Raw genomic sequence first — 24,184 nt, 5'->3', positions numbered from 1 at the left:
TACGATCTATTCGCCTCTGCGAATTATTCTGTCACGATTAAAGAGACGGAATACAAAGAGAGGAGGTCGTAAAGCTTCCTGGCAAATGATAGAATTATCGTTATTCCTTTCGACTGAAAACTGATAAAAGCGGAATCCTTTAAATACCCATGTATGCATTGAAAGGAACTTTTGTAAAAAGTATTCCTACTTTGCGATATTTAAACTTACAGATGAGATAAATGTAAAAGGTCGTCTCGCTACAAAAACTTATCTCCGATTCTCGACTACATTTATTTTTGATGTTACGCAATCATTAAGAGATACAGCTGCCGAAGAGCGCAGGAGGTGTGACACCACAGTCGAATACATTATAAAATGTCCCCTATCATTTTCTCGCTCTTAAAAATATATTTTTATCAACTGCTCGCGGCGTATCGATAAAAGTGTTAAAATCAAAAATGGAAAGAAAATCCGCGTTATTATCGACTTGACAAAAAGGCGTTTTCAAAATTTCCCCTGCCAGTTCGCAAAGTTGCGTTGGTAAATCACGCAATTGAGACATGACGGATTAGATAAATCGGAGAACGAACAAAGGAGATTGAGAAATGAACGCGCGACCGATCGATTATCATCGTTCTTGCCCGTTATCGTGAATTATCAGCGCGTCTTTGCGATCGGCACGCCAGGTAACCCAATTTCGCGATATCAATGTACGCACGTATTTGTTAAGCGACTCGCGTGTCTATGTGCCGCGCGACACGCACGCATAAACTCGCTACACAGACATAAGGCGATATGCCGGCGTTTCGATTTCGCGAATAAGATTTCAAACGAATCCAAGTTTCTCCGGGCGTTGAAGAACGTTGCGAAACGACGGCGCGTTATATTGCGCGTCTTACAACGAGGAAGGTGCACAAGAAGTGTCTGACGCTGACGAAGGTTTTGCCAGTCCCTTAAAATATCGATGCAGTTCCGAAGGCTTGGAAAAAGAATTTAAGACGTTTTAAGCTTTGTTAATCCCCGGTTCGATTAATTTATTTCTCTCTTAGAATCGGGACTGCGGAAACGGACAGGGAATTAGTTCAGCTAGGATTAATTGAGTTACGCTGAGGTAACAAGCCTTATGTACGAACTTTGAGAATTCCATTAGTCCTATAATAGCAAACATTTCGAATGGGTTGGAGGCAAATTTTAGCGATTCGATTGAAATTGAACGAGGGCCGTTTAATTTCAATGCTTCCAGAAACTTGGCAAGTTCGACACCAATGCGCGATCGGCGCCGTTCGCCGTTGTGATTTCTCGCAATAATCGATCAACACAGGTTGAAACACAGCACGCGCGCGTACGTACGTACACGTACGTATTCCGCGAGTGTAGATAGAGGTCGATGAAGTGAGTGCGTCAGGTGCGCTCACGTACATTCACAATCGTGCGTTACCTGCGAGCGTTCGCAGGTGCGTCCACATCGAGGGCCCTCGAAGGATAGCCGGAGAAACGGCAGATGGTACGAATAATGTGGCCGACCGATGGCACGTAAAAGAGATGACGAAGAGTGAAGACGAAGAATGGAGTTTGGAGGAGAGTTAGGCCGGAAGGAAAAAAGTATATTTATTTGCGCCCTGTGCGTTTGTACAGCAAAATATGATATAACGAGTTAATATCTAAATAATTGTAGGCTGCGAGCGCGAACTGAAAGCTGAGGATCACCGGGTAAGCGATGAGAGTGCGGAAACTAAAAGTTGGGAGCCGACGGAGTTGAAAGAGTTGAACATTGAGAAAACTTAGGCGCGTGTTTATAAAGATCGCGTTCAGGTGGTCAATTTCAAAAAGAACGGATTTTCGTGATTTTTACGTGATATTCGTGAATAGCGGCAACGGTAGGGCTGCTAGGATTCCTTGGCAAGTCAGGTACCAGGAGGATAATAGGAGCGAGGTGTCGTGAAGATTTTCTAGGTGTTCTTTGAGCGAGCGAGCGAGCGAGCGAGCGAGCGATCGGATGAAAGGCAGCGACGAGCGTCGAAACGAGCGCAAGTAGCAGGAGAAGGAGAGCCAGGAGAATGAGGGGAGAGAGAGAAGGCGGCAGAAGGCGCGAGCTTAAAGTTTCCCCGTTATCGGCGCACGTCTAAGCAACTGATAAAAGCCCGTGTTCCTACGGACAGATAACAGGCGGAATGGCCCGGTATAAAGAGTCACATAGATAGAGGCAGATAAAGCACGGTCCACGGAACAGGTGAATGTCGCGACGTGGGCAGACCAACGCCCGAACCTCGTCGTATTCGTGGCGCGTGCCGATCCGCCGCCGTGTGGAGCGATTTCGCTCCTCTCTCGCTCCCGATCGTGAAGACGATCGACTCGCGCGAGGTTCGCTCGATCGACCGTTATCGTCGGATACCTCCTCGGTCGCGCGTCGTGATACGCGAAAGTGCATTCCTAGTTTCTTGTGTTCCCGCGCTCGAGCGCCGCATTGCGCCGCAACTTCCGGAAATAACGTCCTGCCCCCTCCCCTTTGCGGCCCTTTTTCCTTCCCACTTTTCTACCCCCTTTCTCTTCCCTTCGTCTTCGCTACCGTCCCACTTCGCTACCTCCCCCGTCTCTCTTTCCCCGTGTACCCCTCACCGATCTTCTCTTCTTCTTTCCTGCCCCGTACATCTCTTTTTTCCCCGTCCCTCGCCGCTCATCTTATTCCTCTCGTCTCTTTCTCGTTTCCGCCACCCGCGCTTCGCCGCCCTCGCGGCATGTAGAAAACCCTTATACTTACTACTACTACTACCTACCTACTACCCTATCCTCTTTCTCCTTCTCTCTTTCGCGCTCGCGTGGATACCATTCCCCGTCCGGTGCGTAAAACCTCTTGGAGATATCTTCTCCCGGCGGCCGTAGCGGAAAAAGAAACCCAATATTTCATGGAGACAGATCGTTATTGGGGCGTGCACTACAGGTACTGTCCCGCTCTCCGCGGATCGATCTCTCAGGGCAGGGGGAAACTGTACAACGGGGATGACTATCTCGCGACTTGGGAAAAAGCGGGGAGAGGACTCCGGTCGTCTCTTAGGGTTGTCGTCGTTGTCGTCGTCGTCGTCGTCGTCGTCGTCGTCGCCGATGACTTTTCGATGAATCCGTCGACACGAAGGGAGAGAAAAAGCACTCGATCGATCCTTCCGTTTTTCTGTTGCAGCGGCGGTATGGCCGGGCAGCACTACTGCCTGCGCTGGAACAACTACCAGTCGAATATGACATCGGTGTTTCACCAACTCCTGCAGACCGAAGCCTTCGTCGATGTCACCCTGGCGTGCAACGAGGCCTCGTTAAAGGCGCACAAGGTAGGCCGGTATCTCCGCGATGGTGCGCGGAGAGAAAGAGAAAGACGGAGATCGATGGCGCGACCGCGATCAACGGCGTTCCGCGGAATCGAACGTCAGACCTCGATCCAACAGGAGCGAGAAATTATTGCGCCAGATACAACAGATTATTTCCAGCGGTATCTCGCGCGATAAAAATCAGACAGAACGTTCATATTAAAATTTTAATTAATTCAAAATGAATTATATAAATTTAGAATATCCTCAATTGTAGAATAAATCGCTGTTGAAAGTATCGATAAACATCCGGCATCGATTCGAGGCAATGCCTGTGTCATATCTACGTAGCTCCGTCTCGATTATTCAAAGTCATCTCGCAAAGCAGGACATATAGCGGATAATCGTGCCCGCGCCCGCGTCTCGATCTGCAATTATTCGCGACATTATAACACCAAATCGATGTGTTTATACCTGTACGCATTAGTGGCTTTTAAGTAGTAAACGCTTTCTGATTCTTGATACCTCTTGGTAGCTAATTGAGGTGTCGATATTTAACTTCGAACGCGGAGAAAACCCCTGCATAGAATATACTTGGTAGTTTCGACACGTTTTCGAGAAACGAAATGGAAACAATCGCGATGCACGAACGCTTCTTTTTCATTACGCGGTGGATTCGCGTGTTGAGATTTAATCGGAAGCCGCGAATTAATCGGGAGCGTCTACATTTATAACGTTTCTGTTCCCTTCTACGTGTTCAGGTGGTGCTGTCGGCCTGCAGCTCCTACTTCCAGAAGCTCTTGCTGTCGAACCCCTGCAAACACCCGACGATCATCATGCCGCAAGACGTCTGCTTCAATGACCTCAAGTTCATCATCGAGTTCGTCTACCGCGGCGAGATCGACGTTTCGCAAGCGGAGCTTCAGGTGAGCGCGCGAGAAATAAGGTCGATCTTTCGCTGACCAGCTACGCGACGTTGCGAACGACGATTTCTCCCTCGACACAGTCGGGCTCGAGACGCGAATCCGACTTGAATTTTAGCGACGAAAGCCGAAACGTAGCGCAAAGTGTCAGTCGAGGGTATCAAGAGCGTCCCGACGACGCGAAGCTATTAAATTACAAGAGAGTTTTTTCTCCGCTACCAAATCGCAAAACGAATCGTGACTCTCATTTTAGATTATCGTTATTTTATCGATTTGTTGATAACATGTTATTCTCAACTTTTTCTCGACAATTCTTAAGAAATATTTAAGAACGTATAAAGTATATTATATAATGCAAGAGACATTTAGGGAAATGATTCAATGACGATCGACGTTGTCACAAGTATGGTGACAGTTCGGAAAGGACAATTTTAAAAATTTAGCTAGATATAGATCAGATAATAATTTTATGTTGGATTATCAAAATAATTATGTGAGATGTTGAAGCATGATACTGCTGCTTAAAAAAAATTCAACATTCCTGCTTAAATGTCCAATATAAATTTTTTAATGGTTCAACACAATTATTTTCAGATCTGTATTTCAGCAAAATTGTCCTTTCCGTGTAATCGTTCAAAAATACGTGTCTTTCTCGAAACACATGCAGTTAGCGTTTCTTCAGGGCCTCCATGTCCAAGATCCCGAAACGTCCAGACCTCGTGCTCGTCACGGTATTAAATAACGACGAGCGTGATCGCTTCGTTTTATCTTATCGCGCTTACGCGCTATTACGACGCACTGTATGAGTCGTACTGTTATGCGTCTTACATCGGCGAGATCTTTCGCCGAAGAGCGGTTTTGTGCGAAACGGATGCGGACCTAACCCGTGTATCGAAAGCCCGAAGAAACGCGTTTCGCTGAATCCGATGATATCTAAGTTTTTAAACATTTTTTTTCTCAACCACAATCATGAATATATATACATATTTTTTTGTCTGGGTGACTCAATGTATTGTCCGCGATTTTCGCGGAGATGAAACTCGTTCGGGTGCATCGGCGTGTTTAAAATGGCGAGAAAGTAAACCGGCGTTTTCTTCTCTTTTTTTTTTTACATAGCTCGAGTGCCTTCAATAGTGATGATTTTTTTTTGTTAGCACACCTCTAGAATTAGTATGCCAATGAGAAAGATGCCGAAGGATACTTTCTCGCCAGAAACGTCCAGCTTCTAGTAATATCTAGATAAGATATATATAAATATATAAATATTTTCGAAGAAATCCATTCAATTTCAATTGCGCATTCTTCGCAATTCCAAGCAGGACAAAGGGGCTGAGATCTTATTGGGGCATTATTTGGTACGATCTCTCGGGACAAAATGCGTAGTACCGATTACATAGACGCGGATATTATCGACATTCAGTATCTTTACCGACCATATAAATCTGCAAACTCTATGGCTAACCATATCACTGTACCGTTACCGACCGTCGAAACATTTGGCTTTCTCGTCTGCAAAAGTTATCTCCGTTTTGCTTCCCCATCAACTCTCCGCGGGTTACTCGCGAACCTGAAAGCGGCTGATGAAATCAAGATTGGCCGTTTACGTATAAAATATAAATAATCTATATTACATGTATATAATATCAACTATGTACACTATGTTCTACGTACGTATCATCTATGTAAAAATAATTTGTGAATCGTAACAAATTTATAAATAGTGAAAGGTGTTTTCCATTTTTTAATTTTTAATATTATGTATTTAATTTTATTTTTATACTAAAGTCGGACTAGTTTTAATGCTAAAGATATAAATTAATATTCTTATAATATTAATTACTTTTTTTCTGTATCGCAATATTATCTAATATAATATCTTACATTGCTTGTATTGTCTACATAAAAACAATTCGCATAAATATAATGTAAATAATGTAGAGATTATGCCGTACATTTAAAGATTATGTCAATATGAATTATTGGCTTATTGTGTACACACATCTTTTTTTTCATGTAGACAATACAATGTAAATTAATGATTATAAATTGGAAAAAATACAGTATAAAAAAATAATAATGTTATAAGATCATTGATATATTTAACCTTAATATTGATAAAATAAAAATATATAATATTAAAAATTAAAAAGATGGAATAAGATTTTTATTTTATATTTCTGATAAAATCTGAATCTTTTCTATTTATGATTTATTGTGTCATCGTGTACATGGATAATACGTAAAATATATTTTACATCACTTAATGATTATTTATAACATTAAAAAAACAATTAACCGAAGGGGTTTATTTGAATAAATTTTACTAAACAATATAAATCTAGCCTTTGAGAGCCGGACTGGATAATGTCGACAGATTTAAATAACAAAGATTACGTAAACATTACTTAATCTTCGTTATTTAAATCTCATTAAATCGCATTAATACCCCGACTGTCAAAGCCCAGAAATTTATGCTGTTTACTGTGGATTACTAATTTATATTTTCCGCGTATAAAATATAACTCTGATCGCTGCTTTATCGGTATCCCTACTTGATCGGGTCGGTAAGGAACCGCCTCTCTTATCCGGCCTCAGCTCGGCGATTCGTTCGCACGGCTGCCATCGCGGAGCGCTGCGCGCGTTTCGTGCGCGTTCGAAATGCCCGCTCCGACACGGCCGGCCGGCCGGCACGCGCGGATCGCTTTTTCGCGGAGTCTCGGCGATATCGCGCGCCGTCCGTCCGGCTTTACCGTCGCGACGTGCGCGCCCGAAAAACTTTTCCCTCGTGCGTCCCGAACACGGTGCCGTCGCGCCGCGTGTGTGCTCCCCCGGTCTGTGTGTGCGTGCGTGCCTGTGTGTATGTCGTCTTTGTGCGGCTGAGTGCTCCAGATTTTCTGCATGCGAGGGGAGCCCAGGTATACACCGCGGGCACGGATAAGATAAGGAGACGCGCGGATTGCCGGCCTATCCGAGGATGTCTCGCCGGCGATAAGAGGTACGGCGCGCAGCTGCGTGACCCTTCTGCTTACATTTTTTTTTCTCTCTCTCTCTCTCTCTCTCACTCTCTCTTTCTTGATTGACGCCAGACGGACCAACGGATTCATCGCTGTAAAAATATAAATAATCGTTTCTCGCCTTCGACTCCCGTCGTGCGTTCCAGCGTGACCGTTGGCGTGCGGTCGTTTTGAATAACGCGTGACCCCGAACGTTTATCGCCGCATAAAAATATGAATACATACGTTCCTTTTATCGTCGCAGAAAATTCAGATAGCAACAATTTATCAATAATTACGGCGTAAACTGTCTGTATTGAATTCCGCTTAAATAACGAGCAATTATCGCGGATTAATTACGTCGAGGGATATTATTGTTGAAAATATTGACTAATTACATGTAAAATTTGGCCTCGGAAATTTTGCAAAAATAATTATAATAATGTGCCCGGGATGTGCGTGCGCGCGTATCCTTGCGTGGCCGTTTCGGTTTTCGCGCGATAATTTATTTTGCATCTCCGGCCCAATTAATAAATTAATTTTATATTATCCCTAAATCATCGAAAATAATTCCCTCAACGTTGTACGGTGCAATTTTATTACGTTATTAAAGTTCCATTCGAGGCTGTCGCCGCGTGGAGTTTATTTGTCGAATAAAAAATTTTTGCGCGTTGTCGAGGTTTTTCTTTCCTACTCGATCAATTAACGTACGTCTCGACGAAGTGCGGAAGTTCCGTCGAAGTTCCAGCGATTTATCGCATTTTATCGTTAAACGAATATAATGCACACAACCAGCAGTTTTTATTTTAAATTATACGCGAGGAAGGAGGAAATAATAAATGATTAATCGTGATGTATTAATTACGTCGTAAAATGTTTCAACTTACACCTAGAGAAAAGTTGTATATATAAATTGATGCAAACGTTTTTTTAACTTAATTTTTTATTTAATTTAAAGTAAAAATACCTTTGAGGAAAATAAACATTTGATTTCAAGAAAATGATTGCATCAGTCTGTTTTAAAATAAATAAATTCATAAATTATTTGTTTAATTTAAACAAGTGATTTTTTAATTTAAAGAAGATACTGAGAGAAATGCAAGAAATAATTTTGTTGTTCTGGTTTTATTTAAAATTATATATTTTTTTAATTTTAATAAAAGGGAGGCCTTTTTTCAAATCAAAGAAATTTTTCTTTAACTGTATAGCTATGCACAAATTTAAAACGAATATTTTTTGAATCGTAGAAATTTTTTCTGGGAGTATCGAAATACAATAAATTTAAATTCCAGTTACGTAAACGGAGAAAAAAGTTGTTAACTTTAACATATTACATTTGAATACACAGTTGAAAAATTTGTGTTAAATTTTACATATATAGCATGTCAAACGGTCCATTCAAATTTTTGGATTAATTTAACACAAGATAAATATATTGTAAAGTAACATAATTATTATGTAATCAATTAATTTAAAAAATGAAAAATTTTTACACAATTTAAAAGTAACTTGTGAAGCGTACTTCTTCAGGAAAATTAACATTTATTTTATGTGTTAACACGTACGTTTTATTCATTTATCTAAGAATTTGTTTTATAACTATATTATTTTTAAATTAGTATTGTTTATTTACTCATAAATTGTTATTTTAACATAAAAAAATGTTGATTAATTTAACACAAAAAAATTTAAATAACATAACTGTTTATCTTAAATTAATACTTGGATACATTATAAACTTGTCACAAAAATTTTAACAATCAATTTTAATAGTTAATATAAATTTTAATATAAATAATTAATATAAAATGTTTTCTGCTGATGTGTATATATATTTAAATAATGATTAATTTAAATACGTACATGCGCGCGCGCGCGCACACACACACACACACACACACACACACACACACACACACACACACAAGTATTCGAGCTAAAGAAATTTTAAGTCATGTTAACAACTTTTCTTTTTATCGCATGTATATAGAAAAAAATATGACATTTTTTATGAAATAAAAATTTTTATTTTTAAGAAATTTTATGACAAAATTTCTTCATGTAATTTGCTTCTTGAAATTTTTTTGAAGAAATTTGATCATCTTAAATAGATGTATAAATTGCTTTGATGATGCATACAAAAAAATGAATTGTTAAAGAAATATTTTAATCTAAGAATATTTTACTCTTAGAATAGCATCAAGAATAAATAAGTATTTGATTATGAATAAATTATTTTATAAACAAAGCGAAAAGATATTCGTAATTAAAAACAAATTTTACTTTGTTTAAAGAATAGAATTGCGCCCACTTAATATTAAATATGCTTGTAATAGAATTATTTTTTTTTCAATGCGGACGGGTCTGCTGCAGCGGATTCATTGCACATTTCACTCATGTTGTTTGCGGGTAGCAGATCCGTTGCGGCAGATCTGCCTGTGTGTACAGGCAACCGGTGTTTCTCTATCGCTGTGGCAAAGTCGACCGTCTGTTAATTATGGACATAGGTTAGGTTAGGTAGGACGAGCTAAATATTTTACTTTATCTTTGAAAGTTTGAATCGCATTTTAGAGACATGTTCTGTGAATACAATATTTCACTTACGAAACTATCTTCACTTATTTCATAATCATTGATAGTCTGTTCGAAAATGGATTTGGTTATTACTAGTAAAAATAAGTTGGCAGAAGTGAAAATTACTGGCGTTGTCTTTTGTTTCTTTCACCAGCAAAACCAGTAGACGATCCCAAATAGTCCGAAACGTCATAAAGATTTTCAGGTTTAAAAATGCGGACATCTCAACGTTATCGCAAGCTTGTAGTAACATTGCAGAAATCTTTTATAACTTCCATACTATATTACAATGTTTCAATGTAATATTTATGCAATATATTTCTTTAATCTTTCAATGCGTTTATGTGTTTCAAAAATAACTAGTTAAAGTTAAAAATTAAATCATTTAAAAGTAACTTAAGTTAAAAGTTATCAACTTTATTATTTAACTTTTAATTTTTTAATTACCCAACCCTGCAAATGAGTTACGAATGTTTGTAACATGGTGCGATGTAAGAAGTCGTTGTGCTAGTCTCGCGCAGCGAGAGAGACTTCGCGAGAACCCAACGCGCGAGTGCACGCCGGTTAATGCCTCCCCACTCGGGTCGTTGACCGCACGCGGTCCCGGCAGACAGGCGCACGTGCTTGCCGTCTGGGCCGCCTCCCCACTCTCTTCAGTCGCCGGAGAGTGGGGAGGCGGCCCAGACGGCAAGCACGTGCGCCTGGCTTACGAGCTGTGCGCGGTCAACGACCCGAGTGAGGGGGCTTTAAATGGCGTGCACGCGCGCGTTAGGTTCTCGCGAAGTCTCTCTCGCTGCGTGAGACCACGGCACTGATTTCTTACATTGTACCATGTTACAAACTTTTATAATTTATTTGGAGGGTTGAGTAATTAAAAAATTAAAAGTTAAATAATAAAGTTAATAACTTTTAACTTAATTTAGTTAATTTTAAATGGTTTAATTTTTAACTTTAACTAGTTATTCTTGAAACACATAAACTTTAATTTATTGACTTTTTATCTAAGTTAAAAATTTATTTATATAAAAAAAAGGTTATAGATAAATGAATAAAAGAAAAATATTTTAAGAATCAAAAAGAAAGAAAGCGTTTAAAATAAAGAATAAAAGAAAAAGAAAATAAGAGAGTGAATATACACAAAAAAATAATAGACATTTTTAATAAAATAGTTATAAAAGAAAAAACTAGTTTTACTGGCGGAAGAAACAAAACGCAACACTATTAAGTTTTACTTCTGCCAACTGCATTATTTTAATAACCAAACTTATTTTTAAACAAAGAGTGAATTTCTTGCTTAATACTGGTATCCACTAGATTCTCATGCATACTGTTGCCCGTAAACGTGAAACAAGTGAGCTTCGAGTATAAGTCGTGCGCACTTTCAAATATATAATTCTTATTTCAAGAATAAATAGCTTTCAAATAATATGATTGAGCTTGTCGTGAGAATAATATGATATTAGAAACATAGATACGATCTTAAGAATAAAATATACTTTGCACAGATATTGTTATTATTGATGCAAGTGAACAGTTGTAATTGACGAAAGCATTTCATACTTAAGTGAAAACAAATAGCATCCAAGATTAAAAATATATGTGAATTAAGAATTCATTTTTTTTTGTTTGTGAAAAAAGTTTGTTTCTTCTTGAGAGAATCCTTGATAATTTTAAACAGACATAATTTGCTTACATAAAGAAACACAATTTCTTCATGTAAGTTATATCTGTTTAAGATTATTAAATTTTTTTTAGTAGATTTACTCTCGCTAATATATGAGACAATGATTGTTGATTTGATACTAATTTTTTTTCCGTGTAGAATTTATTCGACCTGAAAATTTATATTCTCAGTTGGCGTCTTCGTCAATCTATTTGCGATCCTGACTCCCACGCTTTTTCTTTTCCGACTGTCCTTAATTGTTCAATTACGTTTGTCGATTTCGATAAAGAGTCGATTTGTCAAGTAATACAGTCGGTCTAAGTCGTATCCGATCGTTTCCTTTCGCCATGGAATTGCGGGCAAGAGGCTCGAAAGAGACCAGGCGCGGAAAGCACGGCCACGGCGCGCGATTATTTATCGGAAACCCGCTCTCTCTTTCTCTCTCTCTCTCTCTCTTTTTCTCTCTCGGACGGGAGAGATTATTTTCGCCGTCCTTCGCGCGGAACGAAGGGGATGCTTCGCCGGCCGCGGCTATTTAGATCGCGCGCGAGACGACGCGGCCGGACGACGAACCTGCACGGCACCGTGTGTTTCGGGTGTGGGCCAAATTTAAATCTTTCTAGCCGACCCCCCCGAAGCGTCGCGAGTCGTTGGCCGTCGAGTACGACAAGCGCGTCGACGAGCCTCGACGTCGCTCGTCGTCGCCTATTGACCAAAGAGCGAAGGCGTCTTTCAAGAGACAACTCTCGCGCAAGGAACGATTAGCGTCTCTATCGTGACATTTTTATTTTTTATTTTTTTTTTTATCGAACTAATTTGTCGCCGATGAACGTAAGTATCTTGTCAGCATTTCGTCAGGAACGAGACGAGCGTTTCGAGAGCATCAAGGTCCCACAGTGTGACAAGCAGACCGTAATTCCAGAATTTGTCAACTGGAACCCAGTTCTTAAGTCCTCCCTCATTCGCCACCATAAAAATCCTCTCGAAGAGCTCTCGAGATTCAATTTTCCATCTCCGATCGTGTATCTGCGTGACGTAGAAAAGTGGGACGCATTGACAGGATAAACGTCGGATTTCTCCGGGAACAATTTTACGTTCGGCGAAATAATATAAACGAACAGTCCGGTCGCGGACGGGAATTCGAGATCGAGGAAGGAACCTATTTCGCTTTTTCACGGGCACGATTGTTTGTCGCTCCCGCGTTCTCTCTCTCTCTCTCTCTCTCTCTCTCTCTCTCTCTCTCTTTCCCTCTCTTTTTCGTTCTCGCCGCGGACCTAGCAGACTGTTTGAACCGGGTGATTGAATATTTGTGTCCTGCTGTCACGCTCCCTCGGTACCTGCGCGCGTGCGAAAACACACCGGCCGATGGAGACCCGCGGTCGCGAAGGATGCGGCCCCGACTCTCGTCATTTCGCCGTTTTTACCTCCCTTTTCGCCCCGCTCCGTCAAGCGGGACGTGCCGGCACGCAACGATGCTCGCGCCCGTGATTGGTGCCCCTCGTCGAGGTGCTTACTCGACCCGAAGCCGCGTATCTTGCTCCCAGGATTCGCTCCCGGCGCAATTTCGGCCTGCCCGCCAGCCAGCGACACAAACCGATCGTATCTACGGGGTGTCTCCGAAGCAACGATATATATTCCGAATTTTAATCGTGGAACCGGACGTGGGAAGCGGAGAGGACACTCGGCGAACATCTCGGTCTGCCGATGGAAAGTACGATAATGCAAATTTATGCATAACGAGAAATGCTAAGCTGCTATCCGAGATATCTAAAAATGTCATATGGAAAAGTTGAAATATCAAAGAGGCAAAATGTTCATTTAGTCTGGATATAAATAGAGCGTGAAATGTTTACGCCTTAAAACATTTGAAGTGGAATTTAACAAATTTTCGTTCGACGCGTGGTTTTGTAATGAGGAGACGTCGAGAATCTAAAATAAAAATCTTGATTTTCCATTAATAAGAGAACGGACCAAATAATCTAAAGCAGCCGCGTCTGAATCGTTACAATATGCAACGGTACGTAATCTTGGGACACTCTATATACGAGACATTCTCAAGTCCTCATGCCGCACACTCGGATTAAATTGAACTTCTCTGCTCCGTATATACATATACTTCCACTTTCTGACGGCAATCTCGAAGCTCTTGTTATTTTAAATTATTACATCTTTGTACGAATAATAAAAAAAAAGAATGCAGAATAATTGTAACTTCCATTTAATACAAATCTTATTAATTAATAGACGATTGTGCAGATTTTGCTGTGGTAATCGCTTTTATTATTTATTGTAACATTTTTGAAAATGAACGCATAATCTTGGATGCACAATTTAGGTTTTTTTTTTTTTTTAAGAATAATCGACGCTAAAATTAATCTTCGTACAGATTGCGATTCAAGAGATGCATCCGCATGCCAAAGGTTCGATACATTACGTTGCCGATCGCGACGCGAGATACATTCCGTATTTCATTTTTCGGAGGAAAGTCCGCGCAAATCGTCGACTCCGTCCCTCGCTGTCCTTGACACGGCAGTGAGACGACGACGACACGCGAAGAAAACGCGTATCTCTCGTGTGCATCGCGCGCACCGTGCGCGCTTGTATGCAGCCGATGTACAGGGTGTTTCTAAAATCCGCCTGCAAATCTTTTTCAACGGTTTACTTCGAGTAGCACGTGTTATCTTCTCGTACAGGAATGATTTATTATATTAAATTATTATTTACGCCATCATTGGCGTTGTCATTATCATCTACATGAAACGGAGGAAAGAATATTAAGTTCACGAAAAGAGACCGAAATCGATAAATCGATTGACAATAACGGTTAAACAATATTTCTTATTGTCGAGATGGTACTTGATTCTTCGGATAGGTGCGAATGCGATCATCGATCGAGGAAAGGACATTGCAAAGTCGACACTACTGTTCGACGGCCTCGTTCTCGATCGGTCGTATCCTTTCCACGACCGTTCGAAACAAACTCTCGCGGCGAGGTCCGGGACAGAGTGCAAGGGGAAAGGTGGAGCGTCATTGTTCTTACTCGAAGCGATTTATTTCGGTCAGCACAGTTTCCCAGATGTGTTACACGCGCGGGAAAAAAATTATCTTACATTCGTCTTCGCCCATGAACGCGTTGCTCTTGTAAAAAAAAAAAAAAAATTGATATCAATTTTTCGATTCGACTTCCTGATTCTTCAGCTTTCATCGATCGACTTTGTTTACATCGAAAAGATAATAGACACGGATCGGAAGAATTCAATAACGAGCGAGATGGATGTGATGGGGTGGAAGGAACGGGGAGGGTAAGTGAGAGGAGGGGAAAGGCTATACGAGGAGATTTATCGAGTCGAAACTGCAGCGCGGTTTAACCCCCGAAATTCACGATGTGTCGCAGATATTGGCGGGACCTGCTACGTGAGAGATAATCGATACAAGGGGTAGCAACGCGACTACTGCGAGACGGTGTAGCTATATGTTTTAACTCCGCCGGATTTAATCAATAATCGTAACGTTAACTGATATCCGCGCGACGCTCCTCGGCGATCGCCGAGCGTCGGGTTACCCTCTGTTTTCTCCTCATTTTCGTTCGCGAGCTGCCTGATGCTATTAACACAATTTTTGTTGCATATCTGCAGAGACAGCGCGATCGAAGTCAGCTCGAATCGTGAAATCCATTACTTTAATTTTGTTTTGCCTTTTTATCGATTCTACATGTTTTTCTCTTAAACTTTAATTGCAAATTACGAGAGCTTAGTAAATAATTGCATTTTTATTTAAAAAACAAAAAAAACATTTGCAGATCTTTAAATAGTCAGTTTTTATAAAATTTTTTTAGCAAGCTAATTATTTTGATTAGTTTTGATTATTGCATTGTGTTAACGAAATTGAAAAAGAGAGCGATTAGCATCGCAAATGCAATTAATACAAAATGTGTCATAAAATTAAGTCTTTGCATTTACTGTACATTACATACAATTCTGTGGGTATTGCCTCGCTGTTTTATGCAATAGGTAACACTAGCATCAGATTTCGGACAGTTAATATTAAAAAGTCAATTAAAATACCAATTGATTCTTCATACATTCTAACGATTACATCTCGTTTTCGCAATACAGCATGAGTTGTTTTAAAATATCTTAAAACGGGAAAAGACGAGAAAGTAGTGTCGAGTAATGCCGCTTCTCCATAGCGAGCGAGCGAATGTCGAGGGCCCTCAGTTAAATTTAAGCGTCCTCGTGCAGCATGCGTCCGCGATGCATGCTGCACGTCTCGCGACACGCGGCCGCGAATATATCCGTGGAACGGTCGGCCGTTTCGCGGAGCCGCCTTTTTCGGAACCGCCGTCTACTGCTGCTGCTGCTGCTGCTGCTGCTGCTGCTGCTGCTGTTGCTGTTAATCGGCGCCACGTACATTCTGCGACCGCTGCAGCACGCTTTCATAGCGGGCGACATCGATCGGACGGCGGAACGCACACGGCTTGGCCCCCCTGCTTGGCCGAAAGTACCTTCGACGACAGGCGACCGGGCAGGTTACCCGTGTGAGAGACGGGGCGACGAAACCGAAAAAGGAGAGGGAGAGTGGAAAAAAAGCAGGGCGAAAAGATAAAAGACGCGAGGGAGAGAAATCACACGGGTCCGGCGAGCTTACTCGCTAGCGCGACTGTACCGGGGTGTCTGCGTCTCGTCGCTGGTCCAGTCGCCGTCGAGAGGAGTGGAGAGACGAGCGGGGGGGGGAATGAGCCCCGCTTAAATCTCGGCTACGAAAAAGGGGCCCGCTGGCGAACGCGTTGTCATCGGCGACGTACAAACGCAGAACGCGTCTTCTGCCCTTTTAATTATACGATATTTAATTCCCTTGTGTACGCGCTACGCTCTTTCCTCTCATGCATGCGAGATAAATTTGCACGCGAGAATAAATTTCAAATTATTACACGTTACGTATATCATAGAATTGCTCTTAGCTGCTGAAACGTGTAGCTGTAGGAAGACAGAGGAAAGGAAAAAAGGAGAGGGAAAGTGCAAAGATCAAAAAAACGACCGTAATATATCCGCGACAGCACGTCTTACAATAGGTCCATTTATTTCGCTCGTCTTCAAGCTGAGCGTTTCTAGCTTTCCCTTTCTCATTCTACTCTCTTCGCCGTATATATACATGCGACTGATAATTCCGTTCGCCACGAGGGTACCGGGGCGACGTTCTGTAGGTCGCGGAATGACTTCATGACCGTAGCCTCCTTATCTCCCTCCCCCGCGATCAACTCGGCTAGAAGAAGAGTAGAAGAAGAAGAAGAAGAAGAAGTCAACGCGGGAGGGGAAAAGGAAGATGAAGTGCGGCTGAAGAAGTATAACGGTGAAAGAGAAGCGATCGGTGGCCGCTTCGCGCTTCCTCGGCCGACTGTACCCGCGGTTTCTGCAGCGTGGCCGTGCATGCGTGCGTGCGCGCGGAATTGCACTCCACGGCCGTGTTTATGTACGTGCGTGTGTGCGTGCGTGCGTGCGTGCGTGCGTGCGTGCGTGCATGCCCGCCGTGTGTGCGTAGCGAGGGTGAGAGGGAGCAGGAGGAGGAGGAGGAGGAGAGGGCCATGCGAGCGAGCGAGCGAGCGGCTGGAGCCGCAGATTCCCTTTGTCCGCGCAAGCTCTGCAACAACCCACGACTCCACGTCTTCCCTACCCTTCACCCTCCTACTCTTCCTGCTGCCGCTCCGTTGCTGCTGCTGCTGCTGCTGCTGCTGCTGCTTCGCTCTTCCACCCACCGTTCTCCGCGCGCCCTCCGGTCCCCCCGCCGCACTCTGCCTCCGCCCTGGAGCCACAGTGCGATCGCATCTCGCTCATTCGCTCGCCGTTTCTCTCCCTCGGTCCTTCCACTTGCTCGCTGCTCTGCCGAATCCGTGCCCTCTCGCGCCTCCACCATTCTCTCTCCCGCCGCTGCCGCCGCCGCCACCGCCGCCGCCGTCTCTCTGCCACTCGATCGCCGCTGAGTCGAGTCAGCCCGACGCAGGGACGGCCCGAGGGAGGAATGATCCGAGGGCCCGTCAAGGGCGCGCGGAAGGGGTAATTCGATCGTCCCCGTATGTCCACCGGGCCGCTCCGGGGATTCGAATTATTAAACTACGCGATTCCCTCCCCTGCTCACTCTCCCTTGGGCACCCCGTGCCTGCGTCTCCTGATACCGCGATTTAGCGTTGGATAACGGCCTCGACGCCCGCCGCCGACGCCGCCGACGCCGCCACCGCCGCCGCCGACGCCGCCACCGACGCCGTCGCCGCGTCGCGCCGCGTCGCGCCGCTGCAACCCGTGAGTTTGACGCGCGTTTGAGGATCCCTCAAAGGTTTTCGGTGGGAGGGAGATCCGCTCGTAATCCTCCTAACGTGTATTTTTACACGTGTTCCCAAGACTTTCCGCGGGAATTCGAAACCGTGGCTGCGAGGGTGGGTATAAGGTTTCTCTAACGCAGGATTTTCTCCGCGTTCGCGACTCATGAAAATGTTCCTCCATGAAGCATAAATTTTCAAGTTCCACAAATTGCCTGGGGGACTTCATGCTGCTCACTGCATTAGAAATTAATGATCGTTATCACACTGGTAGCGAGCTACTCTCCGTGGCACATATTTCGCGGCAACCTTTTCCATCTCCAAGTATTTAACGTCGCGATTTAATATCGCATTTAGCGTTTGTAAATCAAAGTTGGCAGTCGTAGTTCTGTTTCACGTATTAGAACAGCTCCGATATATACGCCGCACCGAAACTTAATTCATCAAATACTATTCGCTATGTTTCAGAAAAATGAACTAATAAAAAAATCATACTATCTACTGTTATTCTTACTTCATACAAAAACTTCATACTTTCTACTATTAATAAAAAAAAATTAGAAATATGAAATATTTATTTTCTTACATTTATATATAAAAAAATAGTTTTTAAAACTCTTTTATTTTTGTATCCATCAAAAATAGTAGGATTTATGGCCACTCATGAGTGGGACAATTAAACTGAACAAAGAATGCAGGAGCTAGACACTTGTATTTTCGTAAACTCCATTCTTTACTATCTCTCTATACTTAGGTACAACGAAATAATCACTAAACCTTTCCATTTCCTCCAGAGAGAGAGAGAGAGAGTAATCGTTTTACGTAGGTTGTAATACATTGCTGTGTCACTCATAACGTTGATAAATCGATTCAATTCACGATGGTTTCATTAATATTAACAGTAAAAGCTAAAACAGCACTCTTAAGAAAAAGTGTTTCAATAGACTGATTTGCTATATTAGTAACTGATGATATTGACCAACTTTAAATTGGAATCAGTGTATTGTTCACTGAAAGACAGTGAATAATCTAATTTTAATTATATACATATAACAATCAGTGATTTATGTGCTGTCTTCTAATGACAATAGACTGATTCCGGTCAGCGAGAGTCCTCTCCTTAATCGGAAGCACTGAAAAACAGTGAATTGTCACTGGTAATCATAGTTACAAGTACATCACTGCAAATCAGTGAAATTTCACTGATTCAGATTTAGAGAATAGTTGATGAAATATAAATATCAATTGATATTGTAATCAATTTATTGAAACACTATCAGTTCTTTTTTTCAAGAACACAATACTAATGTAACATAGACATATAACAGAGTGGCTGCAAGCAAGTTATCTTTACTTCTTCTATTTTTTCTGACTTCTACGGCGTAAATACCGGAGTTACCTCAAGTGGATCACGCGTTCATCAAAGGCGACGTGTTCATTAAAGAATTGAATTGATGCTGCAATTATTACTGGCAATTTGTTACATTAGATCTACGTACGATTGCGTTTAATTGCACAAGATTTAATCATGCGGGATTAAGTGCAAATATAATAAATGCGAAACACTCTTCTGTCGCATCTCACACGGCCGATCACGTTTAAGCCGTGCGTGCACGCATTCGCGAGGCGTCACGCCGGAGAACGCGGCGGCGCGTTAGGTCGAACGTGTCAAAGTAAACGATCGTTCGGTGCAGCGAAAAATTCCACCCTCTCCTCTCCTCTCTGCCCGCACCCCGTCGCCTGCAACTTTCGCGAGCGCGCTCGAAAAATCCCCGACGGAGAAAGTTTGTTTACGAACGGGCCACAGGGGGAATAGGATTCGCCGATCGGTCGAATATATTCTATCGGGCTGCAGCGCTGGCTGTAAGTCGCAGGGGTGTTAAAGGCGCAAGATTATGTTATGTCTGCGAGCTTTTCTGAATACTGTAACGGGCGAAGGGGAGGGAAGGCAGCATTTTAAATTCTTACAAATGTCTCGCGATTTTTTGAAAATGTTCAGATAACTTCTGAAGAATTTTTTTTGTGTGTATAATTTGTTATCGGAAACGAGAGAAAATATATTTCGCTTCATGCTGTAGATACTTAAATGTAGAAGATGATTTTTTAGGCATAAGATTCGGTCGAGTGAAGCTCAATGCCGCAACATGGAAAGTCAGGTGTAATTACAGACGTATAATTACATATACTGTAATTTACTTAATATGCATTTAATGAATATTAATACTTTTGAGAGAAAGGCCAAGTGTTTTTTTTTTTTTTTTTTTTTTTTTTATAAATTTATGCAAATCGAGCGTTTAAATGAAATAAATGATGAGGCTCGATATTTGTCACATCAACCAAGCTAATTTTTAATTACATTTTTGCTTAATCAAACTTTCGCGTACAACGCACTGAAACGTTCTCCGCCGATGTTGAATGTTATTAAAGCGAGTCGAAGGCGATTCGCGCGAGGCCGGAGACGCGAAACACGCCGACGTGTCTGGTGTGAATGCGAATTAAGTGCAGAGAGGATGGAGGAGCCGTGGTGAAAGAGGAAGGGGGATTTCGGCTCTGTTCCTTGTAACGAAAGACTGACGACGGCGCTCAGGGCGCTGCGAAGACTTACCTAGAAAAAGAACTTGAAAGATGGTTCAAATGCATCATAATAAATGATCTGAATAAACAGCATTTTGACTCACGCAGCAAAAAAAAAAATACTTGCAAATAAGAATCTCGATTATCTATTAAAAAAATCGCGAGCGCATAATCGAACGAAATAGCTTTCTAAAAATAACAAATTAATAATGAGAAACTATTGTATGATATTTAACTCTGCGATAATAATGTTTGCAAGAAAACTGCATACATTAGAAAAATTACTGTTTACAGCCGAGTCGTACCAGCGATCTTTAAAAATATTATAAAAATATTTTTGCATGTTTCTATTAGATATTGAGATCTTCACAAGCTCTAATGTTTAAAAATTAGATAATTTAAAAATGGAAATTATTACTAATTTTATTCATAATAATTGGAAATTCGAGAAATGGAATATTAATCGTTAATGAGGGAATCGAGAACCCGAGTAGCGATAGTTCTCGAATATCCAGTGGAAGATTAGCACGTTCTAAAGGGCCTTCGTCGTGCTCGTGTAACGAACGTTCCCCAGACCGGCCGGCCGGCCGGCCGGCACCATCGCCTATGCAGCACGAATACCGATTGCACAGGCGGCGGCGTTGGCGAAAACAACGACACGCTCTCTCGGGGAGATTATCCCGGTCGCCGTGCCGTACCAGAGCTTCGCCGATAGATCGATCCTCTCTGTCGCCCGCATACCTCTCGACTTAACGTCTCTTCGAACGCTGTCCCGCCTCGCGTCGCGTCGCGGGTCGTGCACATACGCCGACGTCCCTTCGTTCGGACCGTCTCGTCAGGATCGTGACAAAACTCCGCAGCGCCTGCGTGCCGTTTCTTTACCGAATATCGCGTCGCGATACGATTAAGAGAGGAAGGTGAGAAGAGGGAGAGAACAGCGATCTGCGTCGATATCTGCATCGACCCCTCTGTAAGCCTTGAAGATAGATCTCGCTCGAGTTCCGGCCGTTAACCCGGTATACCTGTCCCACCTGGGATCGTTTCTTGTTACTCAGATTTTGCAATTTATTTTGTCCTCTCTCTCTCTCTCTCTCTCTCTCTCTCTCTCTCTTTCTATGTCGCACTTTTATTATCTCAAGAGAAGGGGGGGATAGAGACGCGGCCGAGGACATGGGTCGATCATGGTTAATTGCACGTATCCATCCGTCACAATTAGACAGCACGTGTCTCCTTGGCCGTTAATGCTAATGGGACGAATTCCCTCGTGGCTCACTCGCGACACCAGTCGTCGTCTCGTGGGGACGAGACGCGGGGAGCGCGATGTCGCGCATACGCCACTGCCGATCCTCCGTCCCCCTTTCGCGCCCACGTGCGTGCGTACGACGATCTCCATCGTTGCGGCTGGCGCGAGTGCCTAACATCGTCTCCGTTGCGCTTACGATGAATCGGCCCCCCTGTCTGTCTCTCTGTCTCCTTTCCTCTCTCTTCCTACTACCACCCTCTTCGCCCTCACACGGGTGTCTGCATCCGTCTTCGTCACGGCGACACCGGATCGCGTTTCTCCGTCTCTCTCTCTCTCTCTCTGTCTCCCGCCCCCTCTATTTCTCCTTTCTGTCTGTGTTTCAGCCAAATTTATCTCTCTCTTTCTCTTTCGCTTGCTGCGTGCCCACTCCTTCGCGCTACGTGCGCACAGTCTCGACCACGCCGTGTCTCTCTCCGTCTACGTTTCATGCGTACCGAATCCCTCTCTCTTTCTGCCTGCCGCGCTGCCACACAGAGAACCGTGTGTCTCCGGTCTACGTCCTGTGCTCTCGGTCCGTCTCCCCGTTTCCGCGCGCGCGGATCGCGCGCACGCCGGCCGTCCTCGTCGCTCCTGCGCAAGAGACGGCCGCGCGTTTCTGTCGAGCGCGCCGCAGACTTGGCTCGCCCCCAGTCGCCCCTCTGGCCCCGACCGACCGCCGACGCGGTTGTGTGCCTCGTCGAGCCCCTCCACTCGATCAGCATCCCCCATCCGTCCCTGCACAGCCGTCACCCTTTCTCTGTCCACGTCGTCGCCCCGTTCTCTTCTGTCTCTCTCTCTCTCTCTTCCGCCTCTCCCCCGATGCCCCGCCATCACGGCTGGTCAGGTACCCTCGTTCTCTCTCTGATTCGAAGCCGCGCGCGAGTTGTAGGCTCATTCGCTCTCTGTCCTTCGTCGGGCACGCATCCCCCGCGCGCGAGCCGCCGCCGCCGCCACCGCCGCTTCCTCGAGCGTACGCTGAATCCGTCCTTGTTCCCGTCGGCGAATTTCGCGGCGTTCTCCTCTTCCTCCTCCTCCTCCGCTGCTGCCGCCGCCGCCGCCGCCACCTCCTCCTCCTCCTCTTCCTCGTCGTCGTCCTCCTCCTCCTCCTCTTCTTCCTCCTCCGCCGCTTCCTCCTGCTCGCCGCGTCCTCCTCATCTCCTCGCTCCTCCGAATGCCGTGCGTCCTCAGCACGGAGCGCCGAATGCCATTTCACTTTCGTTGGGCTTCGCCGCGTAGGAGATCGGGCCCTGCCAGGAATTATCCTCTCGTTCTGCGCGCTCGTAACCTCTCCGTACGCGTGTATTTCGGCCGGCTTCCTCGCGGCTGCGTCGTCCGTAACGACGACGACGACGACTACGACAACGACGACGACGACGACGGCGACAACGACGACGGCGACGGCGACGGCGATCACGTCGGTGACCACGGCGACGATCACCGCGACACGTTTTCTCGCAGTGACTTTCCGGCGATTTCTGCCTCCACCTCCGCCGCGTCCTCCCTCTCGTCCGTCGTCGCCGCCGTCTCTTCTTCTTCTTCTTCCTCCTCCTCCTCTTCCGCTCTTCCTTTTCTTCGTCCTCTGTCCGCTTCTCGGCCGTCACTTCCTCCACCTCCACCACCTCCTCCTCCTCTTACTACTACTACCGCCACTACTACTACTACTACTACTACTTCTCTTCTTCTTCTTCATCTTCTTCCGCCACCTCCTCCGCCTCCTCCTCTTCTTCTGTTTCGACGAGGGACCGTTCGCCCACGGAGCGCCGCAGCCAGGTGAGTGATAAACGATATAACTTGCTTCGCGCCCGGATACGGTAGAACGGAGCGCGTCGTCTCTCGCGAGAAGCAGCGCGTCTCGCGATATCGCTTGGTGGCCGTTGCTGCAGGGCGATGGGCATTGCTCCCTCGATGGATCGTCGGTGTGAGGAAGAGGGCGACGGCGGGTGGTGGAGAACAAGGGACAGAGAGAGAGAGAAAGAGAGAGAGAGAGAGGGAGCGGGCGTACGAGCGAACTTTATGCGGGTACAGGATTTCGTCACGTCGTGTGCCGTGCCGAATCTCGTAGTCCGCGCGTCACGCCAAACGGACCCGCCGCCGCGCCAAGATATTTTTGTGCCGAACAACGCTCGCGTTGCAGAAGTATGCGCCGCTGCCGGTTGCGGCGACCGGCGGCCGTCGGCCTCCCCAACACCACCGACCGACCCGTCTCGCCGCGATCCGGATTTGTTTCGCTCGTGGAACGTTCTCGTCGCCGTCGCGGCGTCGTCGTCGTTGTCGTCGTCGTCGTCGTCGTTGTGCGAAACTGTGTTGCACTTTGCCTCCTCCGAATCGCCGATGATTCGAACGTAACGTCGTTGACCGTCTCGGTCTTCAAAAATCATGCGGCTTAATTGGGAATTCGGTAAACGCATCGATGCGCCTTCGGTCGCACGCCGAAGGTCACGCACGATGGAAAAAGTATGTGTGCACATGCAAACGAGTTCGCCAATGTATAAGTCGCTGTATTGTTTAGCAAAATTTATGCCGGACGTTTCGATAGTCGAGACACTTTTGTGTTACGCGCTTCTTTATGCACTTTGGTAAGTTTGTT

General features: G+C 44.4%; 1 protein-coding gene across 3 annotated transcripts in view; it reads left to right on the top strand.

Annotated features, from left to right (window-relative positions):
- The window catches only part of LOC105196312 (protein bric-a-brac 2), a 59,938-nt gene that overhangs the window by 19,343 nt on the left and 16,411 nt on the right, over positions 1–24,184 (top strand). The window contains exons 1-3 of one of the 3 annotated variants that reach the window (XM_039447894.1): positions 2,871–2,920; positions 3,158–3,302; positions 4,040–4,204. In XM_039447894.1, coding sequence (XP_039303828.1) covers positions 2,886–2,920; positions 3,158–3,302; positions 4,040–4,204 — 345 coding nt within the window. In that variant the 5' untranslated portion in view covers positions 2,871–2,885. Of the gene's footprint in view, positions 1–2,870; positions 2,921–3,157; positions 3,303–4,039; positions 4,205–20,024; positions 23,368–24,184 lie in introns of those variants that run through there. The other 2 variants (XM_011162145.3, XM_039447893.1) reach the window with 2 other exon arrangements.

Source organism: Solenopsis invicta, chromosome 4, assembly GCF_016802725.1.
Source record: "Solenopsis invicta isolate M01_SB chromosome 4, UNIL_Sinv_3.0, whole genome shotgun sequence".
Classification (NCBI taxonomy): Eukaryota; Metazoa; Arthropoda; class Insecta; order Hymenoptera; family Formicidae; genus Solenopsis; species Solenopsis invicta.
The sequence above is the reverse complement of the archived record's forward strand: the minus strand, read 5'-3'. Positions and strand labels throughout refer to the sequence as shown.